The 15,165-nt window shown below is 42.3% G+C and overlaps 1 protein-coding gene across 1 annotated transcript in view; it reads right to left on the bottom strand.

The window, feature by feature from the left end:
* Positions 1-15,165, bottom strand: part of LOC132207714 (utrophin-like) — a 114,422-nt gene that overhangs the window by 98,515 nt on the left and 742 nt on the right. The window contains exon 2 of the mRNA XM_059643610.1: positions 13,264-13,329. Coding sequence (XP_059499593.1) covers positions 13,264-13,300 — 37 coding nt within the window. The 5' untranslated portion in view covers positions 13,301-13,329. The remainder of the gene's footprint in view (positions 1-13,263; positions 13,330-15,165) is intronic.

The raw sequence follows: 15,165 nt of genomic DNA, 5'->3' as shown, positions 1-15,165 counted from the left end.
AAAAACAAAATTTTTGATCCCTTCCACTGAGACAAATTAAAAATTCTGAGTGAAAACCAAGAGGACTGCGGATGCTGTAAATCAGAAACAAAAGCAGAAGTTGCTGGAAAAGCTCAGCAGGCCTGGCAGCATATGTGAAGGAAAATCAGAGTTACCATTTCAGTGACCTTTCCTTAGTTCTGAACAAGTACATTTGTCAAATGAATGCTGCAAACTCGCAAACAGTGAGGAAGCATGACATGCCCAGCTCCTCGACAGCCTTTCTGATAATTTTGAGCATCTTGCTAAATCTCCTCTACACTCTCTCTAAAGCTTCCACATTTCTCCTATAATGAGGCGACAAAAGCTGAACATAAAAATACAAGTGTGGAGTAACCAGAGTTTCAGAGAGCTGCAGCATAACCTAATGGCTCTTAAAATCAATTCTCCTGTCAATGAAAGCCAACACACCATATGTCTTCTTAAAAACCCTCTCACCTTGGGTAGCAACTTGGTGGGAGCTTTGGATATGGACCCCAAGATCCCTCTGTTCCTCCATACTTCCATTAACCCTGTAATCTACATTCAATTTGAACTTACAAAATAAATCACTTCACACTTTTCTGGTTTGAATTCCATCTGCCAGTTCTTTGCCCAGCTCTGCATCCTGTTGCAACCTACAACAGCCCTCCACACTATCCACAACTCCAACAACCCTTGTGTCATTGGCAAACTTACTGACCCACCCTCCCACTTCCTCTTCCAAATCGTTTATAAAGATTACAATCGGCAGGCGTCCCAGAACAGATTCGTGCAGAACACCACGAGTCACCGAGCTCCAAGCTGAATACTTTCCATCTACTACCAACCTGTCTTCTATCGGGCAGCCAGCTATGTATCCAGACAGGCAAATTTCCCTGAATCTCATGCCTCCTTACTTTCTGAATGAGCCTACCATGTTGAAGCTTATCAAATGTCTTGCTAAACTCCATAGACATCACATCCATGGTCTACCTTCATCGATGTATTTTGTCACATCCTCAAAGAATTCGCTTCTGAGGCCTGACCTACCCCTCTGAAAGCCATGCTATTTCTAATCAAACTGTGCTTTTCCAAATAATCATAAATACAATACTATTCATATTAGGATGTACCCACGTCACATGGACTGCAGTGACTTACTCTCACCTTCTCAAAGGCAATTAGAAATGGACAATGGGCACACTCCATGAATGATTTAAAGGAAAAAAAAACTCCAACATGTCTGTCATTTTTGTTCCACTGACACAGTCATCCTCTTCTTTCCACCCTCTACCCAGTTAGAAATTTTAGGTTGAAGCTCCAAACCAGGACTTGAGCACAAAATGATGGCAATGTTGAGGGAATGCTGCAATGCTGATGTACCTACTCTTGGCATTCTTTCTGAAGCCTGAATTCAATGCAAGTCTGCAATAAAAAAGTTAGCCAGAACGTGTCCATTAAACCATTCTCAATTGCCATTTGGTTCACTAATGCCCGATACAGAAGGAAACCTGGCATAGGATACATGTGATTCCAGTCTTCGCATTCATAAAATCACAGAATCATATGGTACAGAACAAACCCTTCAGTCTAGGCCAGGCATCATAGTTTACGCTTAACTGCCTTCTAAGCAATTTGGCATGAGCAATAAACAGTCACCTAGCCAGCAACACAAGGCCCATTTAGAAAAAGTACTGATAATATTGGCTTCCAAGAGTTACTGACATCCACACCATCAAGAAGCTGAAATAACATAAATAGTGATGCAAAAATTGACTCAGCGGCACCTAACTAAGCTCCCTGACAATGAGCAGAGACTCAGAATCTCCAAGCTGGTAACCTCAATGTCATTACTGATCAAAGCAAAGGATGCAGAGGTACATGCTGTTAATCTTAGTTGTGTGTCACTGGTCAAGTTCAAAAAGGGGGCCACAATGATGATTAAGAGCGTCTAAGTTGGCGGTTGGTTGGCTGACTGTCATAAGCCAAGCTCATTATGTGCTGAAGATACAGAATGACTTGATTTAAAATAAATTAATTTTTAAAAATTGTTTTTCCTCATTATAAGTATAGAATAGTTTTAATAGCCCTGAAGGGAACATTATAAAGATTGACTTTAGGCTTTATGTTTGTTTTGCTCCTGTCCTACAGGGGTTATGCGTGTAATTTTCATCAAAAACTGCTGCTCTAGGCCGGCCCAGATTGAAATTCTAGCAGGTTGATAGTGGCTTGACCACTCGACCATAAATATAGCATAAAGACCCATTCATTCCTTGGCAGTTTTATTAACTGCAATACTGTTTGTTATTAGAAAGGCTGTCAAAACTCATCCGAAAGAATCATTCAAAGGAAACAGCTGAGAATACAATACTGCAAAGATAATTTTCTCTTCAAGTTGTCAAATCATTTTATTTTTAAGGGTAACTGGTGGACAACTATCGTGGACGAAGAAGAGACACAAAATGCGACAGGTGGGGGTGGAGTAGTGATATCATCAGACTATTAATCCAGACCCACAAGCTAATGTCATTTGGACTTGGCTTCAAATCTCACTATGACAGATGATACAGCATATTTTCTCTCTCCTACTGTCCCCTTAACTCCTCAATACCTTGTACCTAAACATTTGAAATTAATTCCCTTTATACAATTACAGGAATAAAAATAATTTACATTATAGATATTCAAATATCAAACTTCTAGTTAGATATATGTCACAACCAACTCATACCTGACCTGACCAGAATTACAAAACTTTCAATCAATGTTTAAAACAAAACCAGTACGATGACAATAGATCAGAGCTTCAAAATACAAACAGGCCTCTTTTCACTTCTCATTTCAAAATTACTTTATTTTGAAAGAAAAATAGGACTGCTACAGAAAGTATAAACTGCAAATCTCACTGAAAAAATTCTACAAGAAGCCAATGTAATGCTGTACCTGTAAAGAATCAGGGAAATTTCAAAAAGGGACAGACCTCCTAAAAAGACAGACCGAGCGGCTGACTGCATCTCTCTCAGCAGACAGCCACCTTTTTCAGGCATATCTATGTTACCCTCCAGAAATGTATGAAAGAGAGCTTAAAAATTGAATGCAACAATAAGCCTGTCACTGTCAGCAGAAAATGTCCTCGTGTCTGGCCCAGAGTGCTGAGGGGCACAGCTTTGATAATAGCGATTTTTAACAGCCCTATCCTACCAGAAAAAAACATAGAATCACCCCTTCTTCCTCCACATGCTGTCAGAGAGTTCAAAAGTAGTCACCACAAAGGAATTTTGATCACAAAATCAATATCGAAACTGTCAGCTCAACTATCAAGGTCAACGCGACTGGCCACATCCAATCACAGCTGCTACATCTTTGTACTTGCTCTTCACAAATAATTCAGAGGCTCATCTGCATTTTGCTTTTACTTTTATCAGTTGCACTCATCGCTTACTTTTGTACCTGTGTGTTGTGTTACTACTTCTTCTTGTATCTGGAGTCATACAGTTGCACGGCACTGAAACACACTTTGGTCCAACTTGGGTCATGCCTCCGGATATCCAAAATTAATCCAGTCCCACTTGCCAGCACTTGGTCCATATCCCTCTAAACCCTTCCCGTTCATGCACCCATCCAGATGCCTTTTAAATGCAATTGTACAAGCCAAGACCACTTCGTCTGGAAGTTCATTCCACACACACACCATCCTCTGATTGGAAAGGTTGCCCCCCTTAGGTCCCTTTTAAATCTTTCCCTTCTCACCCTAAACCTGTACCCTCAAGTTTTGGACTCCCTACCCAGGGAATAAAGACCTTGGCTATTCACTCTATCCTTACCCTTCACGATTTTATAAATCTCGATAAAATCATGCCTCAACCTCCGACACTGCAAGGAAATTAGTCCCGCCTATTCAGTTGTTCTGTATTGCTCAAACCCTGCAACCCTGGTAACATCTTGGTAAAGCATTTCTGTACCCTTGTAAGTTCAACAACATCCTTCCTATAGCAGGGAGATCAGAATTGCACACTGTATTCCAAAAGTGGCCGAACCAATGTTCTGTACAGCCACAACGTGACATCCCAATTCCTATACTCAATACACTGACCGATAAAGGCAGGTGCACAAAACACCTTCTTCACTACCCTGTCTACCTGTGACTCCAACTTCTAGGAACTATGAACCTGCACGCCAAGGTCTCTTTGTTCAGTAATACTCCCCAGTAATTTGATAAACTGCTCTTTATGTTAGTTCAAGAAAGCCTGATTAAATTACCTCCACTTAAAACTTATATTCATTTGGCAAAAACCAAAGAGCTGCAGATGCTGAAAATCAGAAACAAAACCAGGAATTGCTGGCAAAACTCAGCAGGTCTGGCAGCATCTGTGGAGGGAAAGCAGAGTTAACACTCTGAACAAGGGTCACCAACCTGAAACATTAAGCCTGTTAGCGATCCACAGATGCTGCTAGACCTGCTGAGTTTTCCCAGCAATTTCTGATTCACGTTCATTTGGATCTGGGAGAAAGGTTTCCAAGGAAGAGATTCTTTCTGAATTAACCTTGGTGCAACCAACGGAGAGAACAGCTGAATAAACAAGGGGAATTGGTTTATCGTTCCTGACTTGGGAAATTAATGATTTGGCGAATCCCTGTCTGCAGCTGCAACAAATTAGGGAATGTCATTCAGAGGCTGTTGTAAAACTTATCACTTCTAAAGAGACGCATCATGCAATCGTCATGAACATTCTATTCAGGCAAAGTGCTTTTAAATTTATTTATAACATCATTTAGATCCCAGCTCCTGGGAAAATATATCCAACACCCAGAAATCCTCTGAACACTGAAGGACGAATTAGGAAACAACTCTTTTCTCTGCCATGTAACCAAACAACAAATTTCATCATGAAAATCTTCCGCACTGCACTGATTTGCAACAAAAATGTATATTCTTCATGCACTATTTTTACTTCCACAAGACCATAAGACATCGGAGTGAAAGTGAGGCCATTGGGCCCACCGAGTCCACTCTGCCATTTAAGTCATGGCTGATGGGCATTTCAACTTCACTTCCCTGCACTCTCCCCGTAGCCCTTGATTCCTTCTGAGATCAAGAATTTATCCATCTCTGGCTTGAAGGCATCTAATATCCCGGCCTCCACTGCACTCCGTGGCAATGCATTCCACAAGCCCACCACTCTCTGGCTGAAGAAATGTCATCTCATTTCCGTTTTAATTTTACCCCCTCTAATTTTAAGGCTGTGCCCACGGGTCCTACTCTCCCCTAACGGAAACAACTTCCCAGCGTCCACTCTTTCTAAGCCATACATTACCTTGTAAGTTTCTATTGGATCTCCCCTCAACCTTCTAAACTCTAATGAATACAATCCCAGGATCCTCAGCCATTAAACCTACCATTCCAGGGATCATCCGTGTGAATCTCCACTGGACACGCTCCAGGGTCAGTATGTCCTTCCTGAGGTGTGGGGCCCAAAATTGGACACAATATTCTAAGTGGGGCCTAACTGGAGCTTTATAAATTCTCAGAAGCACATCACTGCTTTTATATTCCAACCCTCTTGAGATGAACGACAACATCTTTCTTAATCACAGATTCTACCTGCAAGTTAACTTTTAGAGAATCCTGGACCAACACTCCCAGATCCCTTTGTACTTCGGCTTTATGAATTTTCTCACCGTTTAGAAAATAGTCCTATGCCTGTATTCTTTTTTCCAAAGTGCAAGACCTCGCATTTGCTCACGTTGAATTTCATCAGCCATTTCCTGGATCACTCTCCTAAACTGTCGAAATCTTTCTGCAGCCTCCCTGCCTGTCCACCTATCTTCGTATCATCGGCAAACTTCGCCAGAATGCCCCCAGCCCCTTCATCCAGATCATTAATACATAAGGTGAACAGATGTGGCCCCAACACTGTACCCTGCGGGACACCACTTGTCACCAGTTGCCATTCCGAAAAACAGCCTTTTATCCCAACTCTCTGCCTTCTGTCAGACAGCCAATCCCCAATCCAAGCCAGTAGCTCACCTCGAACACCATGGGCCCTCACCTCGCTCAGCGGCCTCCCGTGAAACACCTGATCAAAGGCCTTTTGGAAGTCTAGATAGATAACATCCACTGGGATTCCCTGGTCTAACATACTTGTTACCTCTTCAAAGAATTCTCACAGTTTGTCAGGCATGGCCCCCACTTCCTAAATCCATGCTGACTTGTTCTAATCTGACCCTGCACTTCCAGGAATTTAGAAATCTCGTCCTTAACAATGAATTCCATAATTTTACCAACTACTGAGGTTAGGCTAATTGGCCTGTAATTTTCCATCTTTTGCCTTGATCCTTTCTTAAACAAGGGGGTTACAACAGCAATTTTCCAATCATCTGGGACTTTCCCTGACTCCAGTGACTTTTGAAAGATCACATCCAAAGCCTCTGCTGTTTCCTCAGCCACGTCCCTCAGAACTCTAGGATGTAGCCCATCGGGGCCAGGAGATTTAGCAATTTTTAGACCCTTTAGGTTTTCTAGCACTTTCTCTTTTGAAATGCCTACCATACTCAACTTTGCCCCCTGACTCTCCCTAATTGTTGGCATACTACTCATGTCTTCCACTGTGAAGACTGACGCAAAGTACTTATTGAGTTCTTCAGCTATTCCCTTACCTCCCATTACTAGCCTTCCAGCATCAATTTGGAGCGGCCCACTGTCTACTTTTGCCTCTCGGTTGTTTCTGATGTCTTGAAAGAAACCTTTACTATCATTTCTAATATTACTAGCTAGTCGACCTTCATATTTGATCCTCTCCTTCCTTGTTGCTCTCTTTGTTATCCTCTGTTTGTTTTTGTAGCCTTCCCAATCTTCTGATTTCCCAGTGCTCTTGGCCACTTTATAGGCTGTCTCTTTTTCTTTGATACATTTCCTGGCTTCCTCTGTCAACCATGGCTGTCTAATCCCACCCCGGATAATCTTTCTTTTCTTTCTTTTCTTTGGGATGAACCTCTGTACTATGTCCTCAATTACACCCAGAAACTCCTGCCATTGTTGGTCTACTGTCTTCCCCGCTAGGCTCTCCTTCCAGTCGATTTTTGTCAATTCCTCTCTCGTGCCCCTGTAATTACCTTTATTTAACTGTAACACCATTACATCTGATTTTGCCTTCTCTCTTTCAAACTGCAGATTAAACTCTACCATATTATGATCGCTGCCTCCTAAGTGTTCCCTTACTTTCAGATCTTTTATAAAGTCTGGCTCATTACATAACACTAAGTCCAGAATAGCCTGTTCCCTTGTGGGCTCCATCACAAGTTGTTCCAAAAAATCATTCTGCAATCATTCCATGAATTCCCTTTCTTTGGATCTATCGGCAACATTATTCGTCCAGTGCACCTGCATGTTGACGTCCCCCATGATCACTGTGACCTTGCCTTTCTGACATGCCCTATCTATTTCCAGGTGCATCTTGTGCCCCTGGTCCTGATCACTGTTGGGAGGTCTGTACATAACTCCCATTATACTTTTTTTTAGCCATTGTGGTACCTCAACTCCACCCACATAGACTCCACACCTTCTGACGCTATGCCATTCAGTGCCGTAGATTTAATTTCATTCTTGACTAACAAGGTAACCCCTTCCCCTCTGCCCACCTCCCTGTCTTTTCGATAAGTTGTGAATCCTTGGATGTTGAACTGCCAGTCCTGAACTCCCTGCAACCATGTCTCTAAGATGCCTACCACATCAGAATCATTCAAGAGGATTTGTGCTGTTAATTCATCTACTTTGTTGTGAATACCAACAGCATTTAGATAAAGTGCCTTCATGCTAACTTTCTTATCATTATTAGAGATATTGGAAATCCTAAGATGTCTTAAGCTATCTTTTCTTCTTGCTTTTGCAGAATTCAATAGGTTCCGCTCTGTACTGGGAAAAGAGTTAGTGAAGTGGGAACACATTAAATTATTGAAAAATTCAGCAAGTCTGGCAGCATCTGTAGAGTGAAAGCAAAGTTAACATTTTGGGTCCAGTGACCATTCTTCAGAATTTAGGAACACATGAAACTAACAAAGTGGATATGACCTTTTATTGCATTATTTCTTTGATTCAATTCTATTTACCTGGGTTTGCTAACTCTTCTACTCTTTCCTTATGCTGCAGCTCAGGTAACCTGTGTTACTCTATTGTGGCATTTACCGTGCTGCTAGACATTAATTTATAGGTATCTGCTAGAGAAGAAAGCTGTTTCCTTGTTGATATCAAGATCAACATCAAAACACCAAAAACACAAAACTCAAGAATGGGAAAGTTTTGACAAAATGACTGTCACTAGAAGAAATGTGACCTCACCAATGCGAAGCACAGCATAGCTCAACTGGAATGCAGAGGTCAATGCAAGTTACTGTCAACACTCTGCAAAATGACACCTTATTTCTAAATCTATTTTTCTGTTCAGGTTTCTTGAGTTCTTCAGAAGCTTTCCCCACTTCAAATGAACTAAATCTTGTAGAATTATGCTCCATAACTGCTCGTTAAAGACCATCACCATCAGAAACATGTCTTTGCCTCTTCCAGGGATGCCTAACCTGAAGAAGTTACCCCCCTCCCTCCAGACCAACCTCAGGGAATCTCTCTCCCACTGCAACTCTCTTGTCCCACCTATACTCTCCTCTCCACCTATCTTCTCCTCTATTTATCTTCGGTCTGCCTCCCCATCTCTCCCTATTTATTTCAGAACCCCCTCCCCATCCCCCTCTCTGATGAAGGGTCGAGGTCTGAAACGTCAGCTTTTGTGCTCCTGAGATGCTGCTTGGCCTGCTGTGTTCATCCAGCTCCACACTTTGTTACAGTGACAAAGCATTTAGTTTTAAGGAATATTGCATGTGAGCTGCAAGGCTGTTTAGTTATCATTAAAGCTGTGAGTGGACAGAACAAACTCAACTCAGGTTTTATGAAAAGACAATATGATATCAACTCCAGAATATTCAACTTAGTGATCAACTAAGCTTTTATCACTTCTGTCAGCATCAATCTACATTCAAACGCATTTGCTAACACTAAGTTCAACCTCATATTTACTACTGGCCTTCAGACACGACAAAACACACAGCAATACTTTATACTTTTGCTATCCAATAACTACGTTCAAAGTATTTCTCCTAACGGTTTTCAATGTCACTTTGAAAATAGACTAAAATTTTTAAACGCGGCACAATGATAATTTACCATGTCACAAAATATAAATACGCTTCCAATGCTTTTAAACTGGATTCAAACCACACACATAAATGGCTTTAAATTACATTTTGCTGCCAAGGTGAATTAATTTTCTCTGAAAAGAAACAATGACATTTTAAAACCTATACTAACATAATCTACTCATTAATTTGAATATTTAATCATTGCTTGATATGATACAGAACCAGTCAGTATTCTCCTGTATTCTACGACACACACCTCTCCCAAAATATGCACAGACTTATTATCAAACTGCAGCCAGTCAGTTTGTTGCCTTGCGCTTAAGGGCAATATTGCAAAAGAGGGAGTCCTTTTAGATCGAATCTTAACATATATAATGGAAGTTACATTTTCAGTTTGGATTTGGCTTCAGAAAAAGGCAAAACTGTAGTCTACAGACAGCCAATAGCTTTCATTGAAAACTAAACAAAAGTGAACGCTTCACTAAAATTAAATGACTACTTACTTGGTTAGAATATCAATCTACTTTAAAAACAACACTAAATTTAATAGTTGAAATTAATCTAGTTATAACGCTCAATTCATGAAACCAGAATCTAATTCACGCCGTGTGGTGGTGCTCCTGAGATGCTGCTTGGCCTGCTGTGTTCATCCAGCTCCACACTTTGTTATCCTGTAATTCACGCCAGCCTGGAGAATCGCTTTACACATTTTAAACTTTAAAACATGGCAAAACTATCAGGAAATGACCATCCTGCCTGTATTAGTCAGCATCGACCCATTACCAGTTTAACTGTCAGCAAGTCCAGACATCACCAGCTGAAAAGCCGCATACCAAATAAACTAAGCATCTATCATCTATAGTGATAATGGGAACTGCAGATGCTGGGGAATCCAAGATAATAAAATGTGGCAAAAGCTCTCTGATGAAGGGTCTAGGCCTGAAACATCAGCTTTTGTGCTCCTGAGATGCTGCTGGGCCTGCTGTGTTCATCCAGCCTCACATTTTATTATCTATAATCTACATATCTCTGGGTACAGCAGAATAGAGAAAATGTGTACTTAATTCAGTATTGCAAGATTGGGTACAAAGAGATCTCCACAACAGACCACACATAATTTTATCCATTGTTATATCTAGTCATTCGAAATAGCAGTGGCTGACAAGAACTCCAAATAGCTCTTTCAGCACCAGCTTTGAACAAATTATATAAAGATGCGACAGCCTCTGATAGGCTCACCTTACGCAGTTTCTGATAAGGTGGAGAGGAAATTGCCATCATTTTCAAACGCTGCAAAAACATTCCAACTTTCTGCAGAGATGTTCTCACTACAGCCATCATTGTGAGTTTGCCTGTCATATAAAAGCATCTTAAAATTTGCATTATAACTAAAGAGCAAAAATCATTTCCTTGTCGTCAATGGACTTGATTTGTTACATTTGAGCATGCTCACTCTGCATCTTCCACAGAAGCCTGAAGAAGCTGGAAGCTTAATGTGCTCAGGGTGAGGTGAAAGGTTGCCACAGAATGGAATTAGCCAGTCACATCCAGTGCATCTGCCAAACGCCACCAAAAAATAAAGACTTACTTACTGCAGCAGCACAACCTTGTGAAACAGATTGTGTGTGTGTGAGAGAGAGAGAGAGAGAGGCAGGAGAAAGACATGGGGGAAAAATACAGACAGATATACACACACAAGACACAAAAACTTCATGCTTTGGGACCCAACTCAAGCTCTAAAAATAATCCAGTGTCAATTATTATTTCCTGGGTAGAAAAGGGCAGCAAATAGAAAGAGACAGAAAAGAACTATCCCCGATCAGGGATAGCATGGGGAACTTGTGCGTGGAGTCTGAGCGGATAGGGGAAGCCCTAAATGAGTTTTTTGCTTTGGTTTTCACAAAGGAAAGGGACCTTGTTGTGAATGAGAACTTTGAGGAGCAGGAAAACAGGCTTGAACAGATCAAGATTGAGGAAGTTGATGTGCTGGAAATTTTGGCAAACATTAAGATTGCTAAGTCCCCAGGGGCAGACCAGATGTATCCGAGGTTGCTCCGGCAAGTGAGAAAGGAGGTTGCTAAGCCGCTGACGAAGATCTTTGCTTCCTCATTCTCCACGGGAGACATACTGCAAGATTAGAGGGAGGCAAATGTTGTTCCTCTTTTCAAGAAAGGGAATAGGGAAATCCCTGGCAACTACAGACCAATCAGTCTGAAGTCTGTGGTCAGCAAGGTTTTGGAAAGAATTCTGAGGGATAGGATTGCTGACTATTTGGAAAAGCATAGCGTGATTAAAGGGAGTCAGCATGGCTTTGTGAGGGGCAGATCATGCCTTACAAATCTTATGGAGTTCTTTGAGGAAGTCACGAGGCAGGTTGACGAGGGTCGAGCAGTGGATGTGGTGTACATGGACTTCAGCAAGTCATTTGATAAGGTTCCCCACGGCAGGCTCATTCATAAAGTCAGGAGGTATGGGATACAGGGTGATTTGGCTGTCTGGATTCAGAATTGGTTGGCTGACAGGAGGCAGAATGGTTGTAGATGGTAAATATTCTGCCTGGAGGTCAGTGCTGAGTGGCATCCCACAGCGCTCTGTTCTTGGGCCTCTGCTCTTTGTAGTTTTTATAAATGACTTGGACGAGGAGGTTGAGGCATGGGTTAGTATGTTTGCTGATGACACAAAGGTTGGAGGTGTCGTTGATAGTATCGAGGGCTATTGCAGGCTTCAGCGAGACATTGACAGAATGCAGAGCTGGGCTGAGAAATGGCAGATGGAGTTCAACCCGGATAAATGCGAATTGATGCATTTTGGAAGGTTGAACTTAAATGCTGAATATAGGATTAAAGGCAGGATTCTCGGCAGTGTGGAAGAACAGCAGATCTTGGTGTTCAAGTGCGTAGCTCCTCTTAAAGTTGCCACCCAGGTGGATAAGGTTGTTAAGAAAGCATATGGTGTTTTGGCTTTCATTAACAGGGAGATCGAGTTTAAGAGCCGCGGGGTTATGCTGCAGCTCTACAAAACCCTGGTGAGACCACACTTGGAACATTGTGTCCAGTTCTGGTTGCCCGATTATAGGAAAGATGTGGAGGCTTTGGAGAGGGTGCAAAGGAGTTTTACCAGTATGCTGCCTGTACTGGAGGGCTTGTCTTAAGAGGAGAGGTTGACTGAGCTCGGACTTTTCTCTCTGGAGAGAAGGAGGAAGAGAGGTGACCTGATCGAGGTGTACAAGGTAATGAGAGGCATGGATAGAGTCGATAGCCAGAGACCTTTCCCCAGGGCAGGATTGACTGCCATGAGGGGTCATAGTTTTAAGGTGTTAGAAGGAAGGTATAGAGGAGACGTCAGAGGGAGGTTCTTCACCCAGAGAGTTGTGAGTGCATGGAATATTAATCTACAGTTCTGGATTACTAGTCCAGTGACACCAGCCTCTCCATCCACTCACTGTATGTAAAGACTACCACCGTGACTGTGCAATGTGTGTTCTGTGCACGGTGAAGAATTCAGGTAAACTTTTCTGACATCAATATTCTGGTAATGTCATGTTAAAAAGCTGGAGGGAATGAAATACACAAATTCGAACTTCATTACACATAGCACTTGATCAAATCCCGGGTTAAATTAAAATGGAAAACAAAGGGTCAGAGCTAGACAACGGTGAATTTTATTTTTAATCACCAATGTCCAAGAACTAAGTGATTTCTCATTTGGCCAAAACACAGAATCTCTGCAGTGTGGAAGCAGGCCCACTCAGTCCACATGGACGCTCCCAAGAGCATCCCACCCAGAACTTTCCCTACCCTATCCCTGTAACCCTGCATTTCCCACGGCTAACCCACCTAACCTGCAAATCCTTGGACTATGGGAGGAAACTGCAGCACCTGGAGGAAACCCATACAGACATGAGGAGAATGTGAAAACTCCACACAAACAATTGCTAAAGGGTGGAAGTGAACCCAAGTCCCTGGCACTATCAGGCAACAGTGCTAACCACTGAGCCATCCCGGCATGAACCAGTTTAATCAGTTGGCACTGTATCGAAACAAATTAGAATTTCAATGAGGCAAAGCATTTTTTAACCTGTTGGCATAACGTTGTATTCTTGAATGCGTGTCATCCTGAGTCAGTTGTGGAGAATGTGTAGAGCTGCAAATAAAATAATATTTGATTGATCTTTGCATATCTTTAACCAAAATATTGGCAATGATACTTTATTATTTTCCTGGGTTTAACAAATATAATTAATAAACTAGCGAAGTGGCATCAGTAAAATCCACTACAAAAGTTCAAGTTCAGGAGGAACTTTGCTGGAACTAACTCGCCATCTCATTGTCATCGCAAACCACCATTATTGAAGTGTTGAGGCATTTTCTTTTTATCTAGTGGGGTATATGGAAAAAATTTGCAGCATGTTCGGTGGGTACGACACTTCGTCACGTCAGCTGTAACACTGCTCCTCAGGAAGAAATGCTGGGATTTTTCTTGTGGTCATCAGATGGAATTTGGATAAACAAAAATTTATTAGACAGTGGCTCAGTGGTTAGCACTGCGGCCTCACGGCACCAGGGACCCAGGTTTGATTCCAGCCTCGGGCGACTGTCTGTGTGGAGTTTGCACGTTCTCCCCGTGTCTGCGTGGGTTTCCTCCGGGTGCTCCGGTTTCCTCCCACAGTCCAAAGATGTGCAGGTTAAGTGGATTGGCCATGCTGAATTGCCCGTAGTGTTCAGGGATGTGTGGGTTATTGGGGGATGGGTCTGGATGGGATGCTTCAAGAGGCAGTGCGGATTTGTTGGGCTGAAGGGCCAGTTTCCACACTGTATGTAATCTAATCTAGTAACCTCTGGAGCAGATTCAATTTGATCCTGGACATTCTGGTCCTGAATCAGCAGCATGACGAGTGTGCCACAAGATCTTCAAATACTGCATGCTGTTAGTACAGCAAATATTGAAGCAGTTGATTTGGATCAATTGATTAATGAATTGACTGGGCAGACAGAAAGGGGAGGAACAGGTGGGACTCATGCACAGAAGGGTAAGATGGGCCCTCTTATGGCAGAGCGGTAGTGTCCCTGTCCCTGGTCCAAAAGGCCCAGGTTCAAGTCCCACCTGCACCAGAGGTATGCAATAACATGTCTGGACAGGTTGATTAGGGAAAAATGGTTAAATTTTTTAAAAATGAGTTGTCAAGAAACACCATCCATAAAGAAATATTTCTTGACTTAAAATCCAAATGACGGGCATCATTAGTTTAGTAATTCAGAAGAGCAATGATTCACTTTTAAAATAGAGTCCGATTTTAGAACATAGAACATAGAACATAGAACAGTACAGCACAGAACAGGCCCTTCAACCCACAATGTTGTGCTGACCATTGATCCTCATGTATGCACCCTCAAATTTCTGTGACCATATACATGTCCAGCAGTCTCTTAAATGACCCCAATGACCTTGCTTCCACAACTGCTGCCGGCAACGCATTCCATGCTCTCACAACTCTCTGCGTAAAGAACCTGCCTCTGACATCCCCTCTGTACTTTCCACCAACCAGCTTAAAACTATGACCCCTCGTGCTAGCCATTTCTGCCCTGGGAAATAGTCTCTGGCTATCAACTCTATCTATGCCTCTCATTATCTTGTATACCTCAATTAGGTCCCCTCTCCTCCTCCTTTTCTCCAATGAAAAGAGACCGAGCTCAGTCAACCTCTCTTCATAAGATAAGCCCTCCAGTCCAGGCAGCATCCTGGTAAACCTCCTCTGAACCCTCTCCAAAGCATCCACATCTTTCCTATAATAGGGCGCCCAGAACTGGACGCAGTATTCCAAGTGCGGTCTAACCAAAGTTTTATAGAGCTGCAACAAGATCTCACGACTCTTAAACTCAATCCCCCTGTTAATGAAAGCCAAAACACCATATGCTTTCTTAACAACCCTGTCCACTTGGGTGGCCATTTTAAGGGATCTATGTATCTGCACACCAAGAT

Source organism: Stegostoma tigrinum, unplaced genomic scaffold (assembly GCF_030684315.1).
Source record: "Stegostoma tigrinum isolate sSteTig4 unplaced genomic scaffold, sSteTig4.hap1 scaffold_130, whole genome shotgun sequence".
Taxonomy (NCBI): Eukaryota; Metazoa; Chordata; class Chondrichthyes; order Orectolobiformes; family Stegostomatidae; genus Stegostoma; species Stegostoma tigrinum.
This window is presented reverse-complemented; position numbering and strand designations above follow the sequence as displayed.